The following is a 25,075-nucleotide window of genomic DNA, read 5'->3' as shown; positions in this document are numbered from 1 at the left end:
GACCTGAGTCTCCAGGGAAGGTCATGGCTCCAGTGAGAGAGGAGGACAGCAGAAGGTTCTGGATGTCCCCTTCCCCACCACAGCACCTGCTAACCCTGGAGCTGGAAGTCAGGTCTGGAAACAGTCCAGAGCTCCGCCCGCAGCCCCCCTCTTATCCCAGGGCAGAAACGCTCAGAGGACACAGTGCATATGTGCACCTGTGTGTCACCACCTCACGCCTTCTCCGGACACTCGTGCGCCCTGGTTACAGCCGAGGACGTCCCCGTGCTGGTCTCCCTGACGGGTGGAGGCTGCCGTCCACCCCGCTGCGGCGGAAACCCCCCGCCCGAGACTCTGGCAGGTGACTCGCCCCAGCCGCCCGCGGCCTGGGGTAGGAAGGCACTTGCTCGGGTCCGGGCACCCGGGCGCCTGGCTCTCACCTCCAGCGGGACCACCTGCATCAGGATGGCGAAGTTGGTGAGGTGAGTGCAGCGGCAGACGGAGTAGCTGAGGTTCCCTCCGGCGAGCACGCAGCCCTGGTTGGACCAGACCCCTTCTCCGGAGCTGGGGACACAGGAGAGAGAGGGGCAGCCGGCTGAGGGAGTGGACGTGCCGGTGCCGGCCGGGCGGCACAGGAACGAGGGACAGGAGAGCAGGGAACCTCCCGGCCGACACACTCCCGAGGCCCCTGGCCCACGGCCCAGAGAAACAAGACGTGCTCGTCCTGGACCCGGCAGTCCCACCTCCAGAGAGCTCCGAGGGGACACACGTGAGCCCAGAGGACACACGCAGGGGTCCCCGCCGAGTGACGCCACAGAACATTAAAGCAGCCCCGTGGCCGCCATGGGGCGCTGGGTGAGCAAAGCGTGTGGCTCTCACAGAGGCGACAAAATGCAGCACGTCGGTCAGGGATGTGTATGAACGTGGGTGAAACACGAGCCCTAACGCATCGTGTGCACGAGGTGCAGTCGGGGCACGCAGAGCGTGAAGCAGAAGAGATGGTGTGTTCTCCGTGAACGTGGGCCTAACTTACACGTGAATTACTGAGAACATCCCAGACTGGTGACCTCCCAAGAGAGGATGAGGCATAGCAGCCAAAGGGATGTCGGTTTTTTCACAACATTTTACTTTTTCAGAGATCAACGTATTGACCTGGGACTCGTAACCCTTCTTAAAGCGACTGCAAGCAAACCGCGATTATTCCTTCTTATGGTGACGATATCAGTGATGACGATTCTCTTCGGTACGTCTCTTTGTGCTTTTTAACTCTCAAGATGATGTTTCCATGGTCCCTCCCAAAACGACAACTTTGACTCATGGGCAAAGATAGATCTTTGCTTCAGCCAAAGGCGGGGTCCTCGGGGAAACCTTTCCTAAGATGGACAAAGTAGCAGGCGGGAGTTTCTCTTTGTTTTACGTTCAGTTTTAGTGGCACTGTCAGCCGTGGACGGAGCAGATGAGAAACGAGGCCACCCCGGAGGGGCCCACGTCCCTTAGGGAAGCACGCCCTGGTGGCACTTTCACTGCCACCCCACACGAACGTAGTCCGGGTGAGGCTCTGCCACAGAAGCCGAGGGTGGGGCAGGAGAGGGTCACGGGGCACCTCCGGGTGGGGACAGCGGCTTCAGAGGCACTTTCTGGGATGCACGGTCCACTCTCCACACGGAGGTGGGGCACCCAGCAGAGGCCAGAGAGCACTGTCAGTCGGAGGCCCCGAGGCCCTGCCTCATAGCCTGATGCTCCCGGGACCTCGAGGACAGCCAGCCAGGCCGGCAGCCGGGCTCCACGTGGCTCCTCTGTCCCTCTGCGAAGCACACAGATGCCACGCTCCCGTGAGAGGCTGGCCTGGAACCGGCAGACGCTGGGCCACGTGAGCAGGGTCACGGGGATGGACAGTGCGCCTCTCTGTACACAGAACGGCACTGGGATCTCAAAACCACGGGAGTCACATCCTCCCGGATGGAGCCGCAGAGGCGTGAGGACGCCTGCATCGGCCAGGGCGGCCGAGCCCCACGCAGCACCTCCTCCCTCGAGCGACACGCACTTCCCGGGGACACCCACAGGAAGGCGGGCTCCCCAGCCACGCACGAAGGACCTGCCTCGGGCGCCGGGCCCAGCGACACCAAGAACCTGCACGACCCCGTGACCTGGGACGCCTGGGTCTACGCACAAAACGCCCACTCGCTGGCACGCGTGGCTGAAACGTGGGACAAATGTGACAAGGTCCCACACGGCAGTTAAGAGCGATGTGGGCAGACCACAGCCCAAACTGTGGTGGTACGGGACATGGAACACGGATCGGAACGAGACCGCGGATTTCCTCTGAGCGTACGTTTAACTCATACACCAGTCACGGAGAAAACGCACTCCTGAGTCTCGGCAGCGCGGCTGCCACGAGGGAGCAGGAGGGGTCAGGAAGGTCAGAAGGTCCCCAGGGAAGCCTGCTTGGAATAACGTGCTGATACCATGCCTGACGTCTAGAAAGAAGTGACCGGCATTCTCAGCGCAGGGTGAACATCTTTCGTAGGTAAAATGGAACAAACGCATCCGGAGACGAACAGGAAGTGGCAGCAGACCTGCGCTACGTGAGGAGTTCGAGGGCCACGACGCCAGACAGAAACTTCCATCCGCGCACAGAGTCAGAATAGCGTGAAAACAGACAGGTGTGAAGGAAAACACGTAATTGTCGTGTTCTTATTTCCAGTGGCTCCAGAAGGTCACTCATCTGACGTGTCTGCAGTGGAGAGTGTGTGACAAGAACAGCACCCGTCGGGAACAGACGCTCGTAAAGGAAACAAGGGGCATCCGCCAACACTGACCACATGCTGGGTCATGAAGCAAGTTCTACAAATTTAAAAGGACTGAAGTTAAAAAAAAAAAGAATGTTTTCAGATCATAAAAAAAAAAAAAATCAATTAGAAATCAACAGCAGAAAGATCTCTGGAAAATCCCCGAGCAGCTGGACCAAACAACACACTTCAAAGCAACACGTGGCTTGAAGAAGAAGTCACGAGAAAGGTTAGAAAACACGTTTCGCCGAATGGGAAAGAGCAACGTGCCAACACCGTGGACACAGCCAACTCCGCGCCCACAGGAAAATTCACAGCATGAAACATTTGCGTCAGGGAAGAGTCGAGGCCTCAGCCAATGACCGAAGCCCACACTCTCGGAAGTTAGACAGTAAAGGGCAAACGAATCCCACGGCAAGAGGGTGAGAAGAGACTACGTCAACAAAATCGAGAATAAAAATGCAAGAGGGGAAGACACTCCAAACCAACGGCGGTGCCTTTGAGAGTGATCTGTAGGACCGATAACCTCTCGTGCGAGCGGCCGAGAAGGCGCGGGGAGCTGCAGATGGCAGGCGCCAGCTGAGGAAGTGGCGAGGGGACGAGGACACAGACCGTCTGACGTGCACTCAGGCTGCGAGGGGACACCGCGAGCTACTCCGTGCACGCACTTTAAACGTGGCCCGGACACGTTCTTCAAAAAAGTAACTGCCAGAACACAGAGGACACGTGGCCCGAATGGTTCTGTGCCAACCAGAGACGCGTGACGCGTGCTTCAAAGCCTGCCAACAACAAAAACTAAGGCTCAGACGGCCCCGTGGTGAATTCGATCAAATGCTGCAGAAGAAACAAGACCAGTTCGACCTACACTGTCCGGAACGAACCCTTTACAAAGGTACGGTCACCCTGCTACCAAACCCAAAGGCTTGACGAGAAAAGGAGACTACGGACCAATTTCCTCCACGAACACGGACACGGACGCAGAAGTCCTCGACACGGTAGCAGATGACATTCGACGACCTGTGAACGAACAAGGCACCCGGGCAAGCGGGCTTCCTCCCCGGGACGCAAAGCAGGCCAGCGTGCAGCTTCATTCACGCTGCCCAGAAGCGGCCCGCGGACAGGAGGGAGCCAGGGAGGGGCCGCCCAGCAGGAAATGACCACAGGGGGCTGTTCACACACACGACGATGCGGGTGTCCTCGTGCTAACGGGAGGAAGCCGGACTCCACGGGCTACGCACACAGCGGTTCCGTCCCCGCGGCGTTCTCGTGGACGCAGAACCGTGTTGGTGGAAGACAAATCAGCGGCTGCAGGAGCTGGAGTCCGGGGAGGAGTGACAAGCGGGCACACGGATGGGGCAGGGGCCGGGCCCGTTCTGCATCCTGACCCCCACGGTCACTCGTCTGTGAAAACTCAAGAGCCCTGTGACAGAGGTGTGGCCGTTTCTGCACGTGCGCTTCTGGCTAACAAAGAACACGTGGGGACGCGGACGGCGGACGCCCACACCACGCCGGCGGTGTGGGGATCGAGGGCAGAGCGGGAGGGGACGGGCATTCTTCGACATCGTCCGTGACGGCGGATCCCGGGACACCCACGCAGGCGCAGAGAAGGGCGCCCCTGGCCTGCGCTCCAGCTCACCGAGCTCCAGCAGGGCTGAGGTGCGACAGCGCACCCCAGTGTGGGCCGTGAAGGCCTGGGAGGCCTGCACGCCAGCCGGGGAAGAGCTGCTTGCCCAGCGCCCCCCGCCCAGCCTCCCCCCCCCAACACCGGCCAGTGCGGCACAGCCGAGGGCGACGGACCCTTCTCAGGCCGCGGTGGCGCCCTGGCTGCACTGGTTGCCCGGGCTTTCAGGGGCGGAGTCCTGCTAAGTCCCACGTGGCCCCCGAGAACACCTGCACCAGTGCCTCCTTCTTGTCTTGCCCTGCGTCCCGAGGCGTTTCCAGAATTTACGGACAACGCTACCGTGTTGCCTCCAGAAGGGTGACCCGGACCGTAACCCGGACGCGGTGCGCCCACCCGCACCTGCTCCCCTCCCCCAGCGGTCCCCCCGCCCCGCTCTCCTCTTCCACTCTCCCCCCATCCTCACACCCCTCCCCTCCCCCTCCCCTCCCCTGTGCTCCCCCCACCCCTGCTCTCCCAACACCACGTTCCTCCCCCCTGCCCACCTGGTGCTCCCCTCCCCTGCTCTCTCCTACACCCTCCCCCTCCCTCCCCGCTCCCCCCGCCCCCCCCTCCAGTCCTTGCCATGGCCCCAAGCAGGCAGTACCTGAAGTCCAGAAAGGCACAATACAGGAAGACCTGGTTGCTGCTGTTGGTGGCCTCGCTGCGCTGCCGGCGGGACTGAAAAGAAAAGACGGATATCTTCATGAGGCTGCTGGACAAGCCAGGCTCCTAGCGCTGAGCTGAGCGCCGCGCCCCAGCCCACGGGAGACCTTGGGTTGGTGCCACCAGAGGCCACCCACCCTCCAGCTCAACCCCGCCGTGGTCACAGAGGCCATGGCATCGGCCACCTCACACCCCCTCCTCTCCTTCGCCCACACCAGCCCAGGAGCCAGGGCCCCGCCCCAGGGCCTTTGTACTTGCCGCGTCCTCCCTTGAGAGTTCTCTTCCCCCCGGACGATACATGGTCTCCCGCAGGTCTGTGCCACCTGGTCACCCCAGAGGGACCTTCCTGCCCAGTCGAAACGGTACCAACCCCTGCGCCGTCCACCCCTTCCTCAGCATCGACCACCACGCAGCAGATTACATATTCACTCATTTGTTTGTGTGCTGTCTTCCCCACCAGGAAGTCTGTCCTGTGCCCTGCTGGCCAGCTGGCTCTTACCACGGGCTGGTTGAATGAGGACAGAGGAATGAGCAGACCAGATCAACCTGGGGCTCTCGTTCTCCCCCAAGAGAGAAAATTCCAGCCCTGGACCTTTCCTGGATGCCAGCTGGGGCACTTGGCCGCAGCGGCTCTGCCCAAGACGGATCGCGGGGGGTCCGCCCAGAACCGCCACCGGGAAGCTCCGGAAGCGGGAGCGCGGCAGGAAGCCAGGGCCGCCCCGGACTCGCGGTGTCTCACAGAGTCCCAGTCAGTACCTCTCACGTGGTCGCCCACCACTCACCCCATCGTCTCATCCACCAGCGCTGCTCACGAGACCCCTCCTGGTCGAGGGGCCGTGTGGGCCGGTGTGGGAGCCAGCGTGGGAGCCAGCGTGGGCCAGCGTGGGAGCCAGTGTAGGCCAGCGTGGGGACCAGCGTGGGAGCCAGCGCGGGAGCCAACCTGCTGCAGGAGAGGTGAGCGACAGGGCGGCTCCCTCGCCATCCCGGCTCCAGACGGGACCTAAGTTCCTCTTCCCTGGCGCCAAGATGTGCCTGCAGCAGCCCTGACGGGTGCCCTCTGGACCCACCGCAAAAACCAGAGGGTCATCTGTCATCGGCTGCGTGCCAGAACCATGGCTGATGGTCCCCGAGCGCACAACACAGTTACGTGTGCCGTTTATTACCGGTATCTTGGCAAAACGGAATCTTCACCCCTTTTGTTTCCCTCTAGTACCAGCATTATCTTGATGCCTTGTTGTCTGTGCCTGGAAATTCCGTAGACCCCTCCTGCCCGGGACCGTGGCCGGTCCCCCAACTGCTCACACCTTCACCGCCTAGAGACGCCCCCACCACCCTCCCTTTCCCAGTTCACCTTTTACACGGCATTCAACACCACCGGAAACGTGCCTGTGCGTCACCTGTGTTCCTCCACGACAGTGAGGCCCCCCAGGGCAGGGATGCCTGCTGCCCCCCCGGGGTCGGCACTGCCACACGGGCAGGAGTGCCCGAGGGGGTGTCCAGCCACAGCCCGGTCCACTGCGCTGGGCTGCATCAGAAACCAACAGGCCATCCTCTCTCCGAGCACCTGCCGCGTCAGGGCACAGGGGCTGGTACCAGGGAAATGAGTTGAGCTGACCAAACCCTAAGAGAAAGCGGAGGGGCCAAGCCACGCAACGGCAGAGCCAAGGGAGTCCAGGGAAGAGCTAAAAAGGCCAAACATCCAATTATTCTTACTCTGTTTCCACATTCCACCCAAGACCCCTGACCTCGCGCCACCTGGGCCACCTGCTGGTGCCCCTTCCCACCCCCACCCCCCCCCCCGAGAGGACGCTCTTCAAAGGAATCACCCAGGAGCCTGGCGTGGCCCATCCCAGGCCCCCCCGGCAGTCGGAAACAGGGGGTGGGGTTTTCAAAAGACCTTGGGGTGACGCCCATTAATTTGAGAGCCACTTGTCCCCCCCCCCCCCCGCCTCAGTGTCCCAGCCACTGTGAACATCGTGTTCAGACGCGCAAAGTCTCATCCTGCAGCCGCTTGGGGACACAGAAGATTGTGAGCAGGGGAACTGCGACACACAAACCCACGAAGTGCGAAGTCCAATCGGGACCAGGTGGCAGCCCCCACCTAGAATCGCTGGGGTGCCCTTGGCCCCGGGAAGCCCTGAGCCCGCCCTCCAGGAGCACCAGGCGTCACTGTTCACGGGCAGGTGCGTGTGTGTGTTCTCGTGTGCCGCAAAGGCGGGTGGGCGCCAGCGAGGGCTGCAGGCAGCCGCGGCCAGGCGCACGCATCGGGGGGCGCTGAGGCCCGAGGGAGACGCGATGCCCTCCCCCACCGCCTGCAGCGTGCAGCCGGCTCGCTCTCACTTCTGGCCAAAGGGGCCTCTCCCAGTCCCGACGCTCTGACTCCAGATCCGAATTCGAGGGGATTTAAAAATCAGCCCGACCGCGGCAAGCCCAGCGCGCGTGTGGTCAGAAGAGCGGAGGCGCAGACGGTGCTCCCCGGGGCCTGGGGTCCAGGTCACACCCCAAGTCGGGAAACTCCCGCCCTGCCATCCGAGGCTCCTCCCCGCGCCATCCTGCGCCAAGAACAGCAGACCGCCTCCTCATGTCTGGAGTCTGCAACCGCTGGAACGGAGGCCCTCAGCACGTCTCCAAGAACGGAGGCCTAGAATGTTCCCAGGAGCGTGATTGGTGAACACATGGGGAGCAGTGCTGCCAGAGACAGGAAGGTGAGTCATCTGTGTCAAGGCCCCATTTCCTGGAGAAACGTGGGAGGCGCCGACGCCCCGCAGCCTCGCGAGCGACGGGACCGGGAAACGGGGTGTGCTCACCGGGGCGAGGGGCAGCACCCTCATCTGCACACCTCCTGTGCCCTGACGCCGAGGCGCTGCGGTCTGCAGAGAGCGGGCCTTCCAGCAGGAAGCTGGCCCTGCTTCAAGCCACCTGACGTCCCCAAACTCACGTAGGTATCACACGGGCCCTAGGAGCGACTCCTGCGGGGCCTGAGACTTTCTCGGAAAACTCAACCATTTGGGGAGAAGAAAACGGGATTAATCGAGTATCCACTGCCTACCGACCATAATCACGGTGCAGAAGGGTGTCTGCTTCCAGAAGACGCATCTCAGGCGCAGACAAATCTACGAGATAACAACCCATGAACGTCCCTTGCTTGGAAATCTGTTTGCTTCGCATCTAAGTATATAGTTTTCCTACAAAGCAGGGGGAGAGACAAATGCCTGTCGCTGCTCCCAGCAAATACACAGAAGGCACCACGGTCCTTAATTCTGACCCTCAGGAAAACCACAGAAGGAGTCAAATGCCACACTCCCAGCTCAGGGAGCAGTGCACAGGGACCTCGGCGGATGGTGGGGAGCAGTCCTCTCAGCCGGCCACCCTCGTCCCCAACCCAGCTCGTCTCCCGACAAGCCAGGCTGTCGGTGTCCCATCTTTGACAAAAGATGGCTGGGGTGTCCCATCTTTGACAAAAGCAAGAAAAACAAAGTTAATTTTGGAGGGGAGAGGTGATGAAGAAACCCCTTAATCGGCCTCAAAATCCTGGTGTTGGCTGATGTTCCTTGTCTTTGAGAATTGTAGGCAGGGGAGCAGGGTGGAAGCAACCCCTCCTGCCAGACACCCACACGGACCCCGGCACCGGTAGCAGGGCCCCATGGAGGAGACGACTGAGGAAACACCTCCAGAAACAGGCCAGAGGACAAGAGGTCGGGGTGGAGAGGCCTACGACCCAGCGGAGCAGGGGCTCGCCGTCCGTGGACAGGGCTGTCCCTCCTGGCTCCGGGGAGAGGTAGGTGGTGGGGGGCACTGAGGACGTGCCTGCGTGCTGCGCTCACATGCACACAACGTCCCCTTCGCCCCAGGTGCGTGTGGACCACAGGCACCCTAGTTCAAGGTGACAATCAGGTCATCCGAGGTCACCCCCAAGGCCCTGACACAGGCACCCGCCCTCCTCCCCTGCCCAAATGCTGCCCAAACCTCCCTGTCCCGCGACCCTTCCAGGCCCCTTTGAGTCGGAGGTGGCGAACTCGGGTCTGTCCTGTGGAAGGACCCATCCCAACCGCACGACGCAGACGCCCGTGTGGTGCTGGCATGAGCTCGTTTTACCTGCAGGTGACAGCCCAGCGTCCCCACCTGCCTCTTCTGTCCACCTGCAGCTGAGTGCGGCTGGGAGGTCAGCACCACGGCCACTGGGGAATAGGGTCAGAGATGCCCACCGAGCCCTGGGGACCAGGGGCCACAGGCACGTGGGGCTCGCACAACCCCGGAACACAAGTTTCTCGGTCTTTCCACTGCCCCCTGGGACTCTGGGACCCTCCAGGGGGGTCTGAATTCTCAAGCGCGATCCTCCGTGGCTTCCCACACCCTGTCCCGTTAACCCCCCCGACTCCAGAGGAACGGCCTGAGGACCCGGGACCGTCGGGTTCCAGCTCACAGTCCGCCCGTCAGCCGGCTCGGCAGCGGAGGGAAACAGGCACAGGAACTGCTGGGATGTTCGGGGCCAAAACAGGGGAAAAATCCGGGAAGTCACACGGGGTCTGCAATTAGAACAGGCCCCTCAAAACAGCCCAACGTGTTTTCAAGTCACCCCCGCGCCCAGGTGACACCTAGTCCTGAGGTTCTCAGCGGAAAAGGCGCCGACACGGCCAGCCGGCGGAGCAAACCAGAGGGGCCGAGAGGAGGCAGGAGCGAGGAGGGAGGGCGGCTGTGAGTCCATTTTTGTCGGCAGTGGGCTTTGGGGGCGTTTCCGGAAGCCTCCACCCGTTTCACATGCATGAGCTGCAAAGATGCTTGTCTTTGTAAAGGAAGATCTCGTGTTGAGCCACAAGTTTAGGGCCGTTGGACCCAGACGCCACGTGTGCTTGCTGCTGTTTCACGAGTCTGAAGCTGCCACGCACACTTGCTTCCGGTCTGCTTCAAACAGAATCGAGGCACCTTCCCGGCCCGGGCTTCAGGGTTCAACTTGCCCCCGCCCTCTGGCTAACCACAGACACAGAGACGTCAGGGGTCCCAGAACGCTCAGGAAGGGCGGCCCCCAGGCCCCCCCCCCCGCTCCAGCCCTCACGGCCCTCTCCCTTCTAGTCCAAGAGAGGAGGGTGGAAAACACACTGGGATTCATCTGAATTAAGACAAATTCACACAAGTCGCAAAAATCTCTTTTCTGTGCGGGATCGTCAATTTTCCTCAATTTTCTTGCATCATTTCCTCCCATTAGAAAATAGGCTCCTTATTAACATCAGGTGCCATTTACTCCTGTGGCAGCGCTTCTAAAAATACGTTCTGCACGTGCTCAGGAGCATGAAATAAATAACATGACTGCCCAAACACACGGGGTTAATTGGAGAAAGAAAATGAGTTATAAAAACATGTCCTGGGGCGCCTGGGTGGCTCGGTGGGTTAAATGTCTGACTTCGGCTCAGGTCATGATCTCACAGTTCATGAGTTCAAGCCCCACGTCAGGCTCTGTGCTGACCACTCGGAGCCTGACGCCTGCTTCGGGTTCTGTGTCTGCCTCTCTGTCTGTCCCTCCCCCACTCATGCTCAGTCTTTCTCTCTCTCAAAAATAAACAAACACTAAAAAAACTGACTATAAAAAAATCTGTAAATTGGACTTCCTAAAAATTAACAACCTCAGCTCTGTGAAATAGCCCTTGAAGAGGACAGCAACACAAGCTAGCAGGAAACGTCCACGAACCACACGTGTGACGCAGGCGTGCGGTCTAGAACATATAAAGAACTCTCACAACTCAGCTACACAAACTCCGCAGGATCCAGTTAGAAAACGAACGCGGGGCACAAGGAGACATTGCACTGACGAGCACGTACGGGCAGCAGGCCCCAGAGGAGACGTCAGCAACGCTACCGCCAGGCAATGAAGACCCACCAGGAGGGCAACGGAGAGAGAAGGTGGTGACCCTGTCAGATGCTGACGAGGGCACGGACGCTGAGCTGCTCACACCTAGCGGCTGGGAGCGTGAAAGGGGACAGCCGCTCTGGGACATCGTCCAGAAGTGTTGAAAAATATGAAGAATGCTTCCCCTGTGACCCCACAAAACGCCTGGGCATTTATCCCACAGAAATACAAGCCGTTTCCTCAGAAAAGCCTGTGCACGATTGTTTACAGTGGCCTTCTTCTGAGAGCCAGCACCTGGGAACAACCAGAACATTCTGTACCGGGTGAGCGCCGGGCGCACTGGGGCCCGCCACGCCGCGCGACCACCTGCCTCGAGAAGGCGCGAGCCCGAAGCAGCAGTGACCAGGACAGGCCTCCCGTTCGGCTGAGAGAGAGAAGCCACCAAGCTCAAAAGGTGCCCCACGGTGCAATCCTCACTATTCCTCTCTCAGAAGGACGGGATTATAAAGACGAAGGACAGACCCCCGGCTGCCAGGAGTTGGGGCGGGGGTAAAACAGGTGGGCATCTTGGTGACCGCGGGGGTTCCGGGAGCCCACACCTGACTTAAAACAACCGTCTACACCCACAGCACGTGCCGACGTCCACCCCGGCTCTGCAGCTGCACAATCAGTTCCGTCGTCCGTAACCACGGCGGAGACCAGGCGCGGGCTCCACTGACCTCTTTCTTCTACCTCTGCAATCTGCAACTTCCTGTGAATCTGTCCTCATCACGAAATAAAAGGTTTTAAAAGGGTTCCACCGCATCACTTCGCCAGCCGGAGGAAACGCAGGCTTGCGGGAGGTGAAGGTACCGACCCACTAAGCAGGGCTTTCTGTATTTAGGCCCCGTGTTGATGAGCCGCATTCTGCACAGGAACGTGGGGTTCCTCGGTCGGCCAGCGAAGGGGACCGCGGATCACCGAGTGTTGTTCCCATCATCGTGGACAATGCTACTCTCGTTGGGGATCACCCTCCCCTGCCTCCCCAGCACCTCGAGTCTCCACTATCTGTCACCAACTGAGAGTCCCACACAGACAATCCAGCACACCCAGATACACAACAGACCCAGGACCCCGCTCCTTCGTGGGGCTTCCTCCCGCCTCCTGGGGCCCCGGTGGCTCGGTGAACACCCACGTTTGCATCCCGAGGGGTACGCTGTGTTCTCACTGTGAAGCACAGTGTCTCCTGTGTGGTCTGGGCCAAAACAAGGGAAGCGATTATCCATCATCCGGGGAGGGTCCGGCCACAGCCCCCCGCCCCCAGTGTCAGATTCCACCCTCCACCCACATCAAAGCGGTCCGCTTTTGCTTCTAGACCTCTTTCTGTGTTATTTTTCTTCCCAGACGCCTCTTGCTCATGGAATATTTGGGTTATAAGTTATTTCTCCCTAGACACCTGGTTTGAATTTTTCAAAAATGTTCTGCAAACTTAATTTTACTGTCATCCGTGCTGTGATGGAAGAAAAGAAAGACTCAGAACTTAAAACACGGCTTCAGTAATGATCTGCTGGTCGCTCCCATATGGATCTCCGCCTTTCCCTCCTGGCCCTGAATTGTGCGGCCAGCAGACCCAGGACTCCCATGTGGCTGGCCCAAGTTTCATGAACACGTTCTTTGTAAGTGTAGAAGGACCGTGGTCCCTAAATTCATCATCCTCACTGGTTCTCGTTTCCAATGGCACATGTCTGGTTTTTTTCCTACAGCAAGAAAATCTTCCTGGATCATAAACTATAGTTTGCCCTCTAACGTATGTCTGAAAATAAGGGCTGACAATCAAAACAGTAAATGCCGTTTCCGTGTCTATCAGCTGTCCTCAACTGGGGGGAAAATGTATTGTTTTCATAACACAAGCTACGAAGCAGAAATCTCAATATAAACCTTTAGCTGCGGGATTTGCAGATAATCAGGAAACTGCAATTATAGGTATGCCCCAAGGGGCCACACCAAGGAGAGTAATATTTTTATTCCTGTGTAGATAATGGTGTGGGCTGGAGAGGTTATATAATTCTGATCTATTTTACAGCCTGGTTCTGTGGCTGCTAATAATAACAAATCGTGTTTTCGATCTTGAACTCATCCATAAACCACATTAAAAGTGATGCTATTTTCCCTGAAAGGTGAGCAATTTAACTTAGAGAAGAAGGTAAGAATGTCGAACTCACAATGTGCATTCTAGAACCGTGGAGACCAGAGACTCTAGATTTTCCGTTTGCCGCTCTATTTTACAAGTTCATAAGTAAAACAGCTTAATCCAAATTTTCCTGGACATTCAACACACATGAAAAAAACTCCTTTTCTAACAGAGGAATTACAGTCTTTCCCTTAAATTATCTTCCCACTCATTAAAAGACAATTTTCCACAAAGGTGAAATCATGACTCTCAGAGAGATCAAAATGAACACGTATTAAAGATATTGTCTAACTCGCTGATGAAGGAGGCATGAACTGTGTTACTACCACCTCCAAGGAAGAGTCAAAGAATCATGCACACAGGAGGCCACCAGGAATGTCGGAACAAATTTGCTTAATGGATACAAAACTGTCAAAACTGACGGATGTCCACAGGGAAATAATCATCCGGCTGACCGTCCATCCTGGAAGACAAGGTTTCAGTGGCCAAACTGACCTGAACACGAACAGTGACGCAAGCAGGTAGAAGGAAGCAGGAGGTCTCCTGACCGAGGCAGACAGGGAATGGTTGGTTTGTCCAAAAGCCAAAGGTCCGGGGGTATGAACGCGGCAGTAACTTCTGAAATGAAAGCCTGTCATTCTCGGGGCACCGAAAGCATGTCAGAGCCTTTCCAAACCACTGTGCCTGCTTCTAGGGAAAAGCTCTTATTTAAAGACACGCTTTCCTGCTGGGGCAGAGCACACTGGCAGAATTAAGCAGCCTCGAACAAGGAAGGGTGTCGCGACAAAATGAATAAAACCTTTATAACACTCAGAGGCATAAATACCGAGAAGAGGAAGAGGCAGCCGTGGCCCAGGGCAGTGAAGGGCGGAGGGGCGCACGGCCCGTGACACCCCGCCCCACCCTGGGGCAGGGGCAACCCGGTGAGAGGTCCTCCGAGGAGGCAGTGACACCACGGCCCAGAGAGAGGCCTGGAAAACCAGCGCAGAGGCCCGGGGCCCAGCTCCAAGGGACCAGCCCGCCCAGCTGCATGTGGACCCGGGGACCGCTGGCCCTGAGCGCGGCACAGCAGGGCCGGGAGAGCCCCCGTGCGTCAGGAGCCGTGAACAAGGGCCACGCTCCATCCTGTGGGCGCAGCTGGGCCACTGGCAGGTCCGGCCGCTGAGGCTCACGCTGCGGCTGGTGGGGCCCCTGGCGGCTTCAGAGTCCCTGTGGCCCCTGCCCTGCTCGCGGTGGCCAGCACCGCCGTGTTCTCCAATGCAGCCCACAGAGCCACCGAGGAAGCGCGTGTCCTAGCGCTCTGTCGCTCCGGCGGCTGGGGACCGCTCGCGCTTGGCTCAGTGTGACCTTGGCTCCTGGCTCTCTCCCCTTCTTTCCGCAGACGCCCCTCACCATGAGGTCCTAGATAGTCAGGACCACGCCTTGAAAAGAGAAGCCCGATCCCGCCGCGGGAGGGAACCAGGCTGGGCGACACGGCTGCCTCCTCGCCATCCTCACCCGAAGCCCTGGCAGCCACCCCCTGACTCCGGGGGGAGGCAGTGCCGGTGACGGTGGTGGCCAAGGGCAATGATTCTTCCCTCAGGACACAGCGCTCCAGCTCCCACCGGATGGTGTGCCGGCTGCAGAAGAGCTCGCCTTGGGGCCGATTTCGAGACACGAGAAGACACAGAGAGAGGAATGTGGCGTGACCCATGGCTGCTCCGTGGCCCCTGACCTCTCGGGGCAGGTGGCAGGAGCTCGGGCAACTTGGCCCAGAACTGGACCCTGCCCTGGACCAGACCCTGCCCAGGAATGTACCCTCGGGCTGCTGTGGCCTCGCTGGCCTCCTCCATCTGACCTCTGAGTCAGTGGCCGCGGCATGGACTCGATGCCATCAGACCCGGAGAGCAAGCTCCTGGCCTGGGGCTCTGGTGACACTGTGGGCAAAGCCTTTCCGGCTGATGGTGTGGGCAGCAACCCCTCAGCTCTGCTCCTGAGGGCCCTTCTCTCCTGGCAGCGTGTCCTTCCTGATCTGATCAAGGAGTCTGCCGTATAGACAGACCCAGATGAGTCTGGAGGCCTCTGCTCAGAGCTCCTGGGGCCACAAAAGCTGTGATTTCTGTCGCTGGAGGAGGAAACATCCACACAAACCGCGTATGTTAAGGAGGGGAAGACAGAAGAGGTGGGACCACCCTCCGGCTGGGGCTTGAGCCCCTCCCGACCGGGCTTCAATCCAGGGTCCAGCCCCGGACACGCGAGCACCCTCTCTGCCTTTGAATGGGCACCTGCGGGTCAGGAAAGGCTGAAGAGATGTCTGCCACGGTCAGAAATATCGAACACTCCAGAAAATTACGTCATGACTGGAATTCCTAATCGTTTACGGAGAGGACTCTCGATGGAAATTTACCACGTAAACACAAACACCCCAGTTCTGTTTCAAATAAACAGCAGAAAACGCAAGGCAGCACGCGGCGGTACGGCCGGTTGCCAGTATCCACCATCAGAGGAACACGGAGTTCTTGTTTCCTGGGGTGGATCCGTGTAACCCTCCACCTCAGGCAGGTGTGAGGGCCCAGGAGGACGGGCCGCCTCCGTCCCTCCCGCTGAACCCCGAGGGTGAACGTGGAAACGGGCGCGGTTCGCGACTCTGGAAATTTGGGCCGGAAGCCGCCAGTCACGTTTCAGCGTGAGCAGCGCCAGGACACCTGGCCACCCGACGAAAGCACCTCCCAGCCACACAGGCCGCCAGCGTGTCCCGCCTGACCGCCACGTTGGCGGCGCTGTTGATTCTCACTCAGGGACGGGACGCAGCTGTGTTGTGGGCCACCGGCGGGCAGATGACGCCCAGCTGGGACACGCGGAGTCCCTGGCCTCCTGCACAAACGCCTGGAACCGCGTCATGTAACACACGCTCCAAACGCTTGCAAAAGAAGCCTTTTTGCCTGGTTTCATAAGGACCAGACCACAGAGACAAGTCCGAAGATGACTTCCTGACCACCCAGGATGACAGCTGCAAGCCCCAAGCAACCACCCCGCTTCTCCAGGCTTCAGGGGGTCAGTTCCGACGGGCTCCCGCTGTCCCTCCCACTGCCCCGCTACCCCCTCCGGTCCGGTGGTTTCTCCGTCTCGCCACCAGCCCCCAGGAGACGCAAGGCCAGTCCCACCCAGCGAAACGTGTCCCCCAGAGCAGGCACCAGGCTCGCCCTCTCCTTCCCTACAGACCACACGGGTGTCCCCGTATTTCAGCCCCCACGCAGCACACATGTAGTGGCTCACGAGGATGTCGTGTGGCTCAGCTAGTCCCAGGGGCGGCATTCTCCGGGAGACAGCTCCTCTGAGCACCTCCGGTGCAGGAGGCCACTTCGGGTGGTACTCAGGCCACATTCTGCCTGCACACTGGAAGATGCCGGGGCGACCGCCCCACGCCCAGAATCTCTGCCCACAGCTACTTAGAAAAGTGGGCGTGCAGGTTGAAAAGAAGCTCATCGCTGTCACGCAGAGGAAGCGCGTGGGGTACGGACGAGGGGGGAACCAGATGGGCGAGGCCCAGGGCAGTCGGGGCCGTGCCTGGTGGCACCGCGCCCGCAAGCCTCTCCCTGCTGAGTGCCAGCTGCCACGCCCGGCACCTGCCCCACACCGTCAGCCGCCGGCCCTCACGTGGGCCTGCCAGTAGCAGGGCGGCCCGCTGCACACAGGAGGAGGCCGACACCAGAGACTCCAAGGGCCCAGCCCGGGGCCACACAGCTAACACAAAGTGGAGGGGGCTGGTTCGAGATGGCGTCTGCTTCTCTGTGCTCCCGCTCTTTGTTTCCTCCTGCGTCCACCCCGGGGCCCCCTCCCTCTGCTTCGCTGCTTTCCCGCGCGTGGGAAAGCCGTGGCCTGGCCTGACCTCAGCGAGGACCTGGGGTCTGACAAGGCAGCCGGCATCCCCCGTGTCTCTGAGCGCCAGGAAGTGCTCAGGAGGAGAAGCCTGGCCCTCCAGCGGCCTGGGGAGCACAGACAGCAGGCCTCGCCGCCCCGCGCCGGCGGGACGGGCCCAGGGCGCACTCCTGGCCTCGAGTGCGGGTTTGTCCCACAGTGCACAGGAGGGCCACGCCAACATCTAAAAAAGATCCCGTCCTGCCCAGAAATGAGGAATGGTTTCTCAGAGAACAAAAGCCTTTTATGTGAACTATAAAAAGTTACTGGATCAACAACCTATTATCATCGTGGAATAAATTGCCGATCTGAGCGTCAGCTGGGACGGCGCCCGGTTCAGCCCTCCACCCTGCAAATCCAAGGAGCGCAGGTCACAGAAACTCCCTCTCGGGCCATGCGCCAAGGGCCCCCACCCGGTCCCAGCTCCTCCCGGAGGCTGAGGGTGCAAACCAGGAAGGGCGGGCACACCCCTCGGCACATCTGGGCCCCAGCACAGCTGCAGCCGCTGAGCACGCAGGAAGGCGCACTGCGGCTCCCCGCCGAGCCCCGGGGACAGTCCGGGTTCCCATGCTCGAGACGCCAGCGCGGCCAGCCCGCTGCAGGCTGGGCTGAAAGGCAACGCTCTCCCCGGGAAGGGGAACTCAGAGATGACCCAGGGCTCCAACCACACACCGTCCACACCCCATTCATGCTCCAGAAAGGCTGCAGGCCTGGATGTCTCCTGCCCCTGCTGCCCCCCTTCAGCCTAGCCCTATGTGCCCAGGTGGGAGCAGGACAGAGGTCCGTGACAGGTGGACACCTGTTCTCCGTTGTCCAGAGTGAAAGGGTCTGCCCGGTGGGACATCAGTGGATACACCTCGTAGAGGCCCCAGGAGCCTTCTCCAGGGGAGCTGACGGAGGCCCTGCAGCCCCAGCCCCGATGAGTGCCACGAGGTGACAAGTACAGAGCCATCCTGGGCTTGGAGGAGGGGGCCAGGTTCTGGAAGAGGCTCGGTCCCTGGGGCCCCACCCTGGAAGCCTGGGGGGGTTGTCACGTCCCAAGGAAAGCAGCCGCTGCCGAGACCACTGTTCCCTGTCGATAGGGACACTGGTTTACACGACATCAAACCTGCCCCCACTGATCCCTGGCCTTCCACAAAGCACCGAGGGAGCCATTTATGGCCTCATACCGTGCCCCAGGGTGTGCAGACCAGATGGGAAGGCCCCTCCTGCTGTCACCGACTGACTTCTGTCCGGAGTGGCTGCAGCTACAGACCAACGCCCGGCCCTGACCCGGCAGGACGAAGCTGTTTGTGATCGCGGGGTCCTGAACGGCTCCCTCTGGGCACCTCCCAAGGCCTGAGCCTGAACCTCATCCCCCCAGGGCCCAGCACCCCTGATCTTCTGTGCTCCGTGAAGGCCCTGCTCCCCAGCGATGCAAGGGCATTCCCGAGAAACGGTCGCACCACTGACACGTGTCACCCCCAGGGGAGGCCAGCTGGGATGATGGCCCCTTCCAGGTGGCCCAGGGCACAGTCACCTCTCCTCTCCAACCATCCTGCCTTCCGGCAGGACCGGCACTACCAGAAACTCGGGTTTCTGGAGAGAAACCAGAAAGTCGGATGTTCAGGTCAAAGTCTCCTGACTGAACATTGGCAACTGCTTCCAAACCATCTGAAACACACTCCGGGTCATCTTCGGGCTGGACGTAGCACAAAGGGCCACCGCTTTGCAAGCTCAGCCCCAGAGGGAACAAGACATCGCAGCTTCACGGTGCTGTTCCCTGTGCTCGGTCCCTCCCGCTGCCCCTGGGGCTGGGACGCTCACCGCCATCACGAGCCCGTATCACAGACAAGTCTCAGAGGGCGGGCGCCTCACCCCAGATCACAGAGTCTGTCCAGGGCTACCCCTGGGGCTCTTCCAGAGCTGCCTGCCTCCAAAACCCTGCTGCTTCGCACACTGTTTCCCATGGGCCAGCTGCCCACCCCGGGCACTGCAAAATGTTGGGTCCACACAACTGAGACAAACGTGAGCATCTTCTATTTAATGGTGACGCGTTTGTTCTCACGTACACTTGAAAACTCAGGGTCTAAGGACATGAGTGCTTACACTTGACCCTTATCAAGGAGTGGTATCAGTTCAGGAGGAGGAGGAGCAAGGAGGAGGGGGAGAGAAAAGGGGAGCCGGTGGTGACACTGCCCTCCTCCTTACTGGCTGTCCCATCAGCCGCCACCTGCGGATCCCCCTCAGATGAGTCCCCCTACTCTGGGAAGCCAGCGGAGCCACAACAGAGCCTCCCCTGGAGGCAGAGTCACATCACGGGTGTCAAACTTGGGTTCCCACAGGCCCAGAAGGCGACCTGAACACCCCAGGGCCTCAGAGCCCAGTGGATGGCAGCTCAGATGTGAAGTCCGGAGCCCTTCTCAGATCCCCTGTCATCCCAGGGGGAAAACAGAGAGAAGTCCTAGTTTTTAGGTGGAATCTCCCAATTTTAAAACGTTTGCAACGAATTCACGATTCGGAAGCAGGCAAAGCTCTTTGGGCCCCAGGGGAAAGGCAGCCTTCTCCAAACGAATGTTCTCCCCCGGGCCCAGCTGCCCCCATTGGATGGGTGGGCCGGCTTGTGCGTCCCTGCTCTCAGTAGGAGCACACTCGGCCGGCACAAAGCAGGAGCCCACCAGGGCTGGACGTCCTGAGCCACCCCTGCGCTGGAACGTCTGCTGGGGACGAGGACGATGGTTTCCCTGTTTGGGATTCTCTCTCCCCCGACACGGTGAGTGCGGCCTCCAGACAGCTTTCATCAGAGTCCTTCCCGCTGACGACTAGCTGAGACGTGGCCTGTTTTCATGGAGACGCTCGGCTCAGGCCAAGCTGGACCTTCTCCCCACTTCCCCGCCCTGGAGAGACAAGCGGATGCCGTTTGCACTGTGGGTCCCGTGGGACGGGGTTGGGGGGATGGTGAGAGGTGGGAACACAGAGGTGCTGGGGGGGGGGGGGGGGGGGGGGGGGGACCTCGGCGGGGCGGGGGGTGATAACTGAGCAGAACATGTGTGTGATGTAGCTATTTATGTGCAAGTTGTGGGGCGGGGCATCTCAAGGACAAGTCAAAACAGCGCTGCTCACAGTCTCCACCGACCCCTGAACACCCGCCAGGGCCCCGGGCTCAGACCCTGGAAGAAAACAGGCCGGGCCCAATGGGAACGACAGTCCCGAGCTCTCGCTGGCCCTGCCGTCAGAGACCTGGACACAGCGACGCTGTGGCACGAGGCAGCGGGGCCAGAGGATGAGCGGGAAAGGAGCGAAGGCAGCACGAACCTTAGCCATTTTCTCGAAGGGAACGCCGTGACCCAGGCCAGCCCAGCTGCCCGAGGCACAGCGCACCAACCACACGCGGCGCTGCAGGCAGGGACGAGGCCCTGCCCTGCGCTCATCCCCGGATGCGGACGGAGCAGCGCGGGGACCGAGCGCGTCTCCTGCGTCCCCGTGCCACCTGCGGTGCCTCATGGGAGGACGGCAGCAGTTAGGACGCCATACAAGACGCCAGGGGCCCGGGGGCTGCGCCGGTCCCTGAACCACACGATCACCGGGTTCACTTGAGGCAACAGACCCCCTGCGTTCAGCGAACTCCAGCTTGTCTAAGGGACGGGTTCTGTTCCTTCGCAGCCTCACGGCGACACGCCGCAGGTGTCGCGTGACAAACTGTCCAGCAGCCACCCGTGGCCACACCAGCCAGGGGAGATGCCTTGCCGTCCCACAGAAGCAAGCAGGCTACTTGTTCCTTGTGACGTAGAAGGACACCTTGCGCCCCAGCCCCGATGCACAGCTGGACAGTGTCCACATCAGCGTGGCCTCAGCGGCCGAGGGACGACGAGCAGCAAGCGTCTGTCTGTCTCCACGTCCGGTCAAATCAGCCAGAGCGAGGAGGGCTGGAGGCAGCGGCTCCCAGGAGGGACGGTGCCGCCCCGCGGTGGTGGCTGTGCACGCCGAGGCGTCCGAGCATCTTCTCCAGGGATCTGGATGCCGCGGAGCTGGAAGGGGCTTCCTGCTGATGTGCAGCATCCGAATCCCCCAGAGATACCCAGCACCCGAGGATGCTCTTTACACGGCAGGAGGGACTCTGCAGATGGACTTAAGCTAAAGATCTCGAGATGGGAAGGTTATCCTGGAGGCTCCAGCGGGGCCCCTTCAAGAGGGAAGCAGGAGGGTCCCGTCAGAGAGGCAGGCATGCCTACGGAAGTCGGGTCAGGAAGAGACGTTTAGGTGTGCCTCTAGAAGCAGCGAAAGGCAAGAAACAGATCGTCCTCTGGAGCCTCCAGAAGGAGCGCAGATCTGCTGACACTGCGTTAGCCCCATGAGACCGAGCTTGGGAGTCTGACCTCCCGACTGCAGGACAGTAAAGCCGTGTCGTTTCAAACCCTTGCCTGGTGGTAATCTGTTGCAGCAGCAATAGGAAACCAGCACACCCCTCTTCTGGAGAAGCAGTGGACACCTGACGAAAGACACGTTTTGACTGGCACGTGGCCAAAACAGTCAAAATAACAAATGAGGCTAGTAAATGATGTCACAGGCAGACAGGACTTGGAAGTCAGTAAGGACACAAATGGTATAAAAAATAAAACCGCAGGGTGCCTGGGGGGCTCAGTCGGTTGAGCATCCGACTTCGGCTCAGGTCATGATCTCACGGTCCGTGGGTTCAGGCCCCGCGTCGGGCTCTGTGCTGACGGCTCAGAGCCTGGAGCCCGCTTCGGATTCTGTGTCTCCCTCTCTCTCTGCCCCTCCCCTGCTCACGCTCTGTCTCTCTCTCTTAAAAAATAAACATTAAAGAATTTTTAAAAAATAAAACTGCAAATAAGAATGACACCAGCACGATGCGACTTTGTGCTCACTGGAGTTTGCAACCATGCGGGGAGATCGGTGCTGGCAAGCCCCTCTGTGTACAGCACAAATTGCTCAACCCTCTGAAGGGCAGTGTGTTATGGGTATCAAATGTAAAAATGGGTATCTCACCCAAAATGGCCAAGGCAGCCCAGAAAAACAAAGCCAGGGCCCCATGTAGGTCTTAGAGCCTTAAGACGGTTAGGTCAGTGGGTAGTAGCAGCAGGAACAGAGTCCAGAGACAGGGCCACACAGACACAGTCACTTGATTTACAACAAGACGCTGCCTTGGAGGGGATGCTGACCCTCCTGGAGAACGGAGACCCTGACTATGCTTCGCAGCACACACAGGGACAATCAGAGAAGGCCTAGGAGGGAAAACACAAGAGTTCCTTCACGACGCTGGGTGGGGCAAGGTTCGGGGAGAGGGCACACGGAGCACGCAGTATGAAGAGAAGCTTGGCACATCACGCTGCGTTAGAGGTTAGAGCTGCAGCTCATCAGGAGATACCCCAAGAATAAGAAGGCAAGACCCAGGTGAAAAAGGTATTTGCCATTTGCGTAGCCAACAAATGAGTCCCACCCAACATGTATAATGAAGTCCTAAAAAAATCAGTAAGAGAAAAAAAGCAGACCACCCACAGGGAAATGGGCAAAAGACTTGAATAGGACAGACAAACAAGGATATCAGAATGTTCAATAAACATGCAAAAAAGTGACAAACTTCACTAGTCATCAGGAAAAAGCAAAAACAGAAATGAGCCACCGTGAGCCACCAGGACAGCTAAGGTGGGAACAACAGACACCTCGAATGCTGGCAGCTGGGACTGTCACATGCTGATGGTGGTGGGTAAATCAGCATCCACTCTGGGAACCAGCTTGGCATTACCAACCCAGGCTGAATACATGCATGCCCTAGGACCTGGCAGTTCCGTTCCCGGGTTGGCACCCAAACTGTGGGTTGTGGGTGTGCGCGGTTCCCACACGGCATGCCTGTGCCCAAGCAGCACTGTCATCCCACCCACATCTGACAAATGGAGCCACCTGGGAGGGGTCCTTGATGGGGTGTGGGTGATCTCACAGGTGTGTTCACTTTGTGAAGAGTTGCCATGCTGTGCACTCATGCGTGTGCATTCCCATAAGCTTGCTGTACTTCCCTGACACACAACATTTCAAAATTGTGAGGATTGAGAAGCTGGGTCTGGAGAGTGTGAACTCCAGCTCCAACTTGTGGTTCTAGGACTCCACTGGCCCCTGCGCTGAGGAAATGCAGATCTGCCTTAAACATCCACAATGAAGTATAAAGTGGAAGAACAACGTGCAGACATTAACGGAGCAACCCTACGACGCTCACCTGAAGCGGTAACTGAGCAGGAACACGGAAGGCCCATTAGCGTGTTGTCCACGATAATGAAAACACGAAACAAACAACGTGTAGCCACAGAACGATGACAAAGAGACACATGGTAACGCAGCCACGAAAATGACTTACGCTGTTTCGTTATCGGCATGGAAACATGCATGGTAAATGAAAACAGGGAGAGCATACCCCACTTACAAGAAACTATGTGTACAGCCCACAAGTTTAGCTGCAGAAGCTCCTGAGGGGAGAGCATCAAAATGTGAACATCGGTTATCGCGGCTGGTGGGATTTCAACCATGCTGGACTACATATGCATGCGGGTGCCCGTGTGCCCATGCGTGTCCACATGTGTGCATGTATGTGTGCATGCATGTGGCTGTGTCCATGTATGTATGTGCCCATGTGTCCACGTGCGTGCATGTGTGTGCACGTGTTCACATGTGTGCGCGCATGTGCCTGTGTGCACAGATATGCGTGTGTGCACATACATGTGTGTGCCTGTGTGCACGTGTGTGCTCCTGTGTGTACCTTGCACACGTGTGTGCATGCATGTGTGCACGTGTATGTACGTGTGTGCCTGCTTGCGTGTACATGTATGTGTGCGTGTGTGCACGCTCATGTGTGTGTGTGCCATGCATGCACATGTGTGTGCCTGCATGAACATATGTGCATGTGTGCGCCTATGTGTATGTGCCTGTGTGTGTGTGTGTGCATGGGTGTGCCTGTGTGCGTGCCTGTGTGTTTGTGCTCATGTACATGTGCGCAGGTGTGTGTGTACATTCATACATGTGTGCGTGCTGTGCTTTCAAACAGCCATGTGTGGGCACCGTGGTTTTCACTATAGTCTGCAAGGCAGGAATATTCTAGATCCCTAGTGCACCAAAAAGTGACCATAAGAAGACAAGGAAGCGCCTTTCTCACAACGAATCCTAGAGAAGTCACGGCTGCACACTACAACCCACCGGGAGGGTTCACGCCTCAGACCGGAATCAAGCCCACTTACCTGCGCTTCTCTTACATCTGGTTCTGATGGTCATAGTTTGAGAAGCACAGAGAAGTGACTCTTCCACAGCCTAAACCAGGAGAGCCAAACCATGCACAGAGTGCTACACACGTTCATACGGCAGGCAGTGACGCAGCAGCGAGCAGGACTGGGGCGCTCCGGGCACCGGAAGGGTAGAGGCCGGGGACGCCGCCCAGCACCCCGAATGCACAGGACGGCCTGCAACAACGGCGCCACGGCGGGGACGCCCTGACAAGAAGCAGCTCCTCAGTGTGATGGGGAGCGAAAGAGGCGGATGCCGAGGGAGTCGGGAGATTCCTGCCTGAAAGACCAGCGAACAGCAGGGGCCGAAGCTCTGTGCCCCCGTGTGTCTGCGCCTCACTGTGCCCGTGGAGACGTGAGTGCCGGGGGGGCTTGGCGTCACTTGGGGGCCTGATCGCCTGGGGCCTGGCGCTGATCAGCCCTGCCGACGAGATACAGGTGTGCTGGCTCTCAGTGACCAACGTGCCCCCCGGGCAGTAAGGCGGGCACTTTGGAGAGAGGAGACTTCTGCCAGGCTCAGGAGGGAAGCTTAAGAAAACCAGTCAGTGCCCCGGGGGGAACTGAACAGGCCCAAGGCCGTGACGGAGCCCCGAGACAAGGCAGCCCCGGCCCTAGGCATGCCCGCGACACACGTTCTCACTGTGCACGTTCCAGAGCCCGGGGTCTGAACACCGACTGGGCTCACGAGCAGAGAAACCGATGGCGCCCAGCACCATCGCCCAGGGTAACAGACTCAATGCCGCGGTGGGGGCAGCGGGGGCAGAGGGGTAAGGAGGCGTCCGCTAAGGGGCCCCCAGGACAGCTCTAGGCCCG

The 25,075-nt window shown here is 59.3% G+C and overlaps 1 protein-coding gene across 1 annotated transcript in view; it reads right to left on the bottom strand.

Annotated features, from left to right (window-relative positions):
• Window positions 1-212: 212 nt before the first annotated feature.
• Window positions 213-25,075, bottom strand: part of ADGRD1 (adhesion G protein-coupled receptor D1) — an 84,063-nt gene continuing 59,200 nt past the window's right edge. The window contains exons 14-15 of the mRNA XM_049620643.1: window positions 5,033-5,106; window positions 213-543 (exon numbers count right to left, since the gene is read on the bottom strand). Of these exons, the coding sequence (XP_049476600.1) occupies window positions 213-543; window positions 5,033-5,106 (405 nt within the window). The remainder of the gene's footprint in view (window positions 544-5,032; window positions 5,107-25,075) is intronic.

The sequence above is a fragment of the Panthera uncia genome (genome assembly GCF_023721935.1).
Source record: "Panthera uncia isolate 11264 chromosome D3 unlocalized genomic scaffold, Puncia_PCG_1.0 HiC_scaffold_9, whole genome shotgun sequence".
Lineage (NCBI taxonomy): Eukaryota > Metazoa > Chordata > Mammalia > Carnivora > Felidae > Panthera > Panthera uncia.
This window is presented reverse-complemented; position numbering and strand designations above follow the sequence as displayed.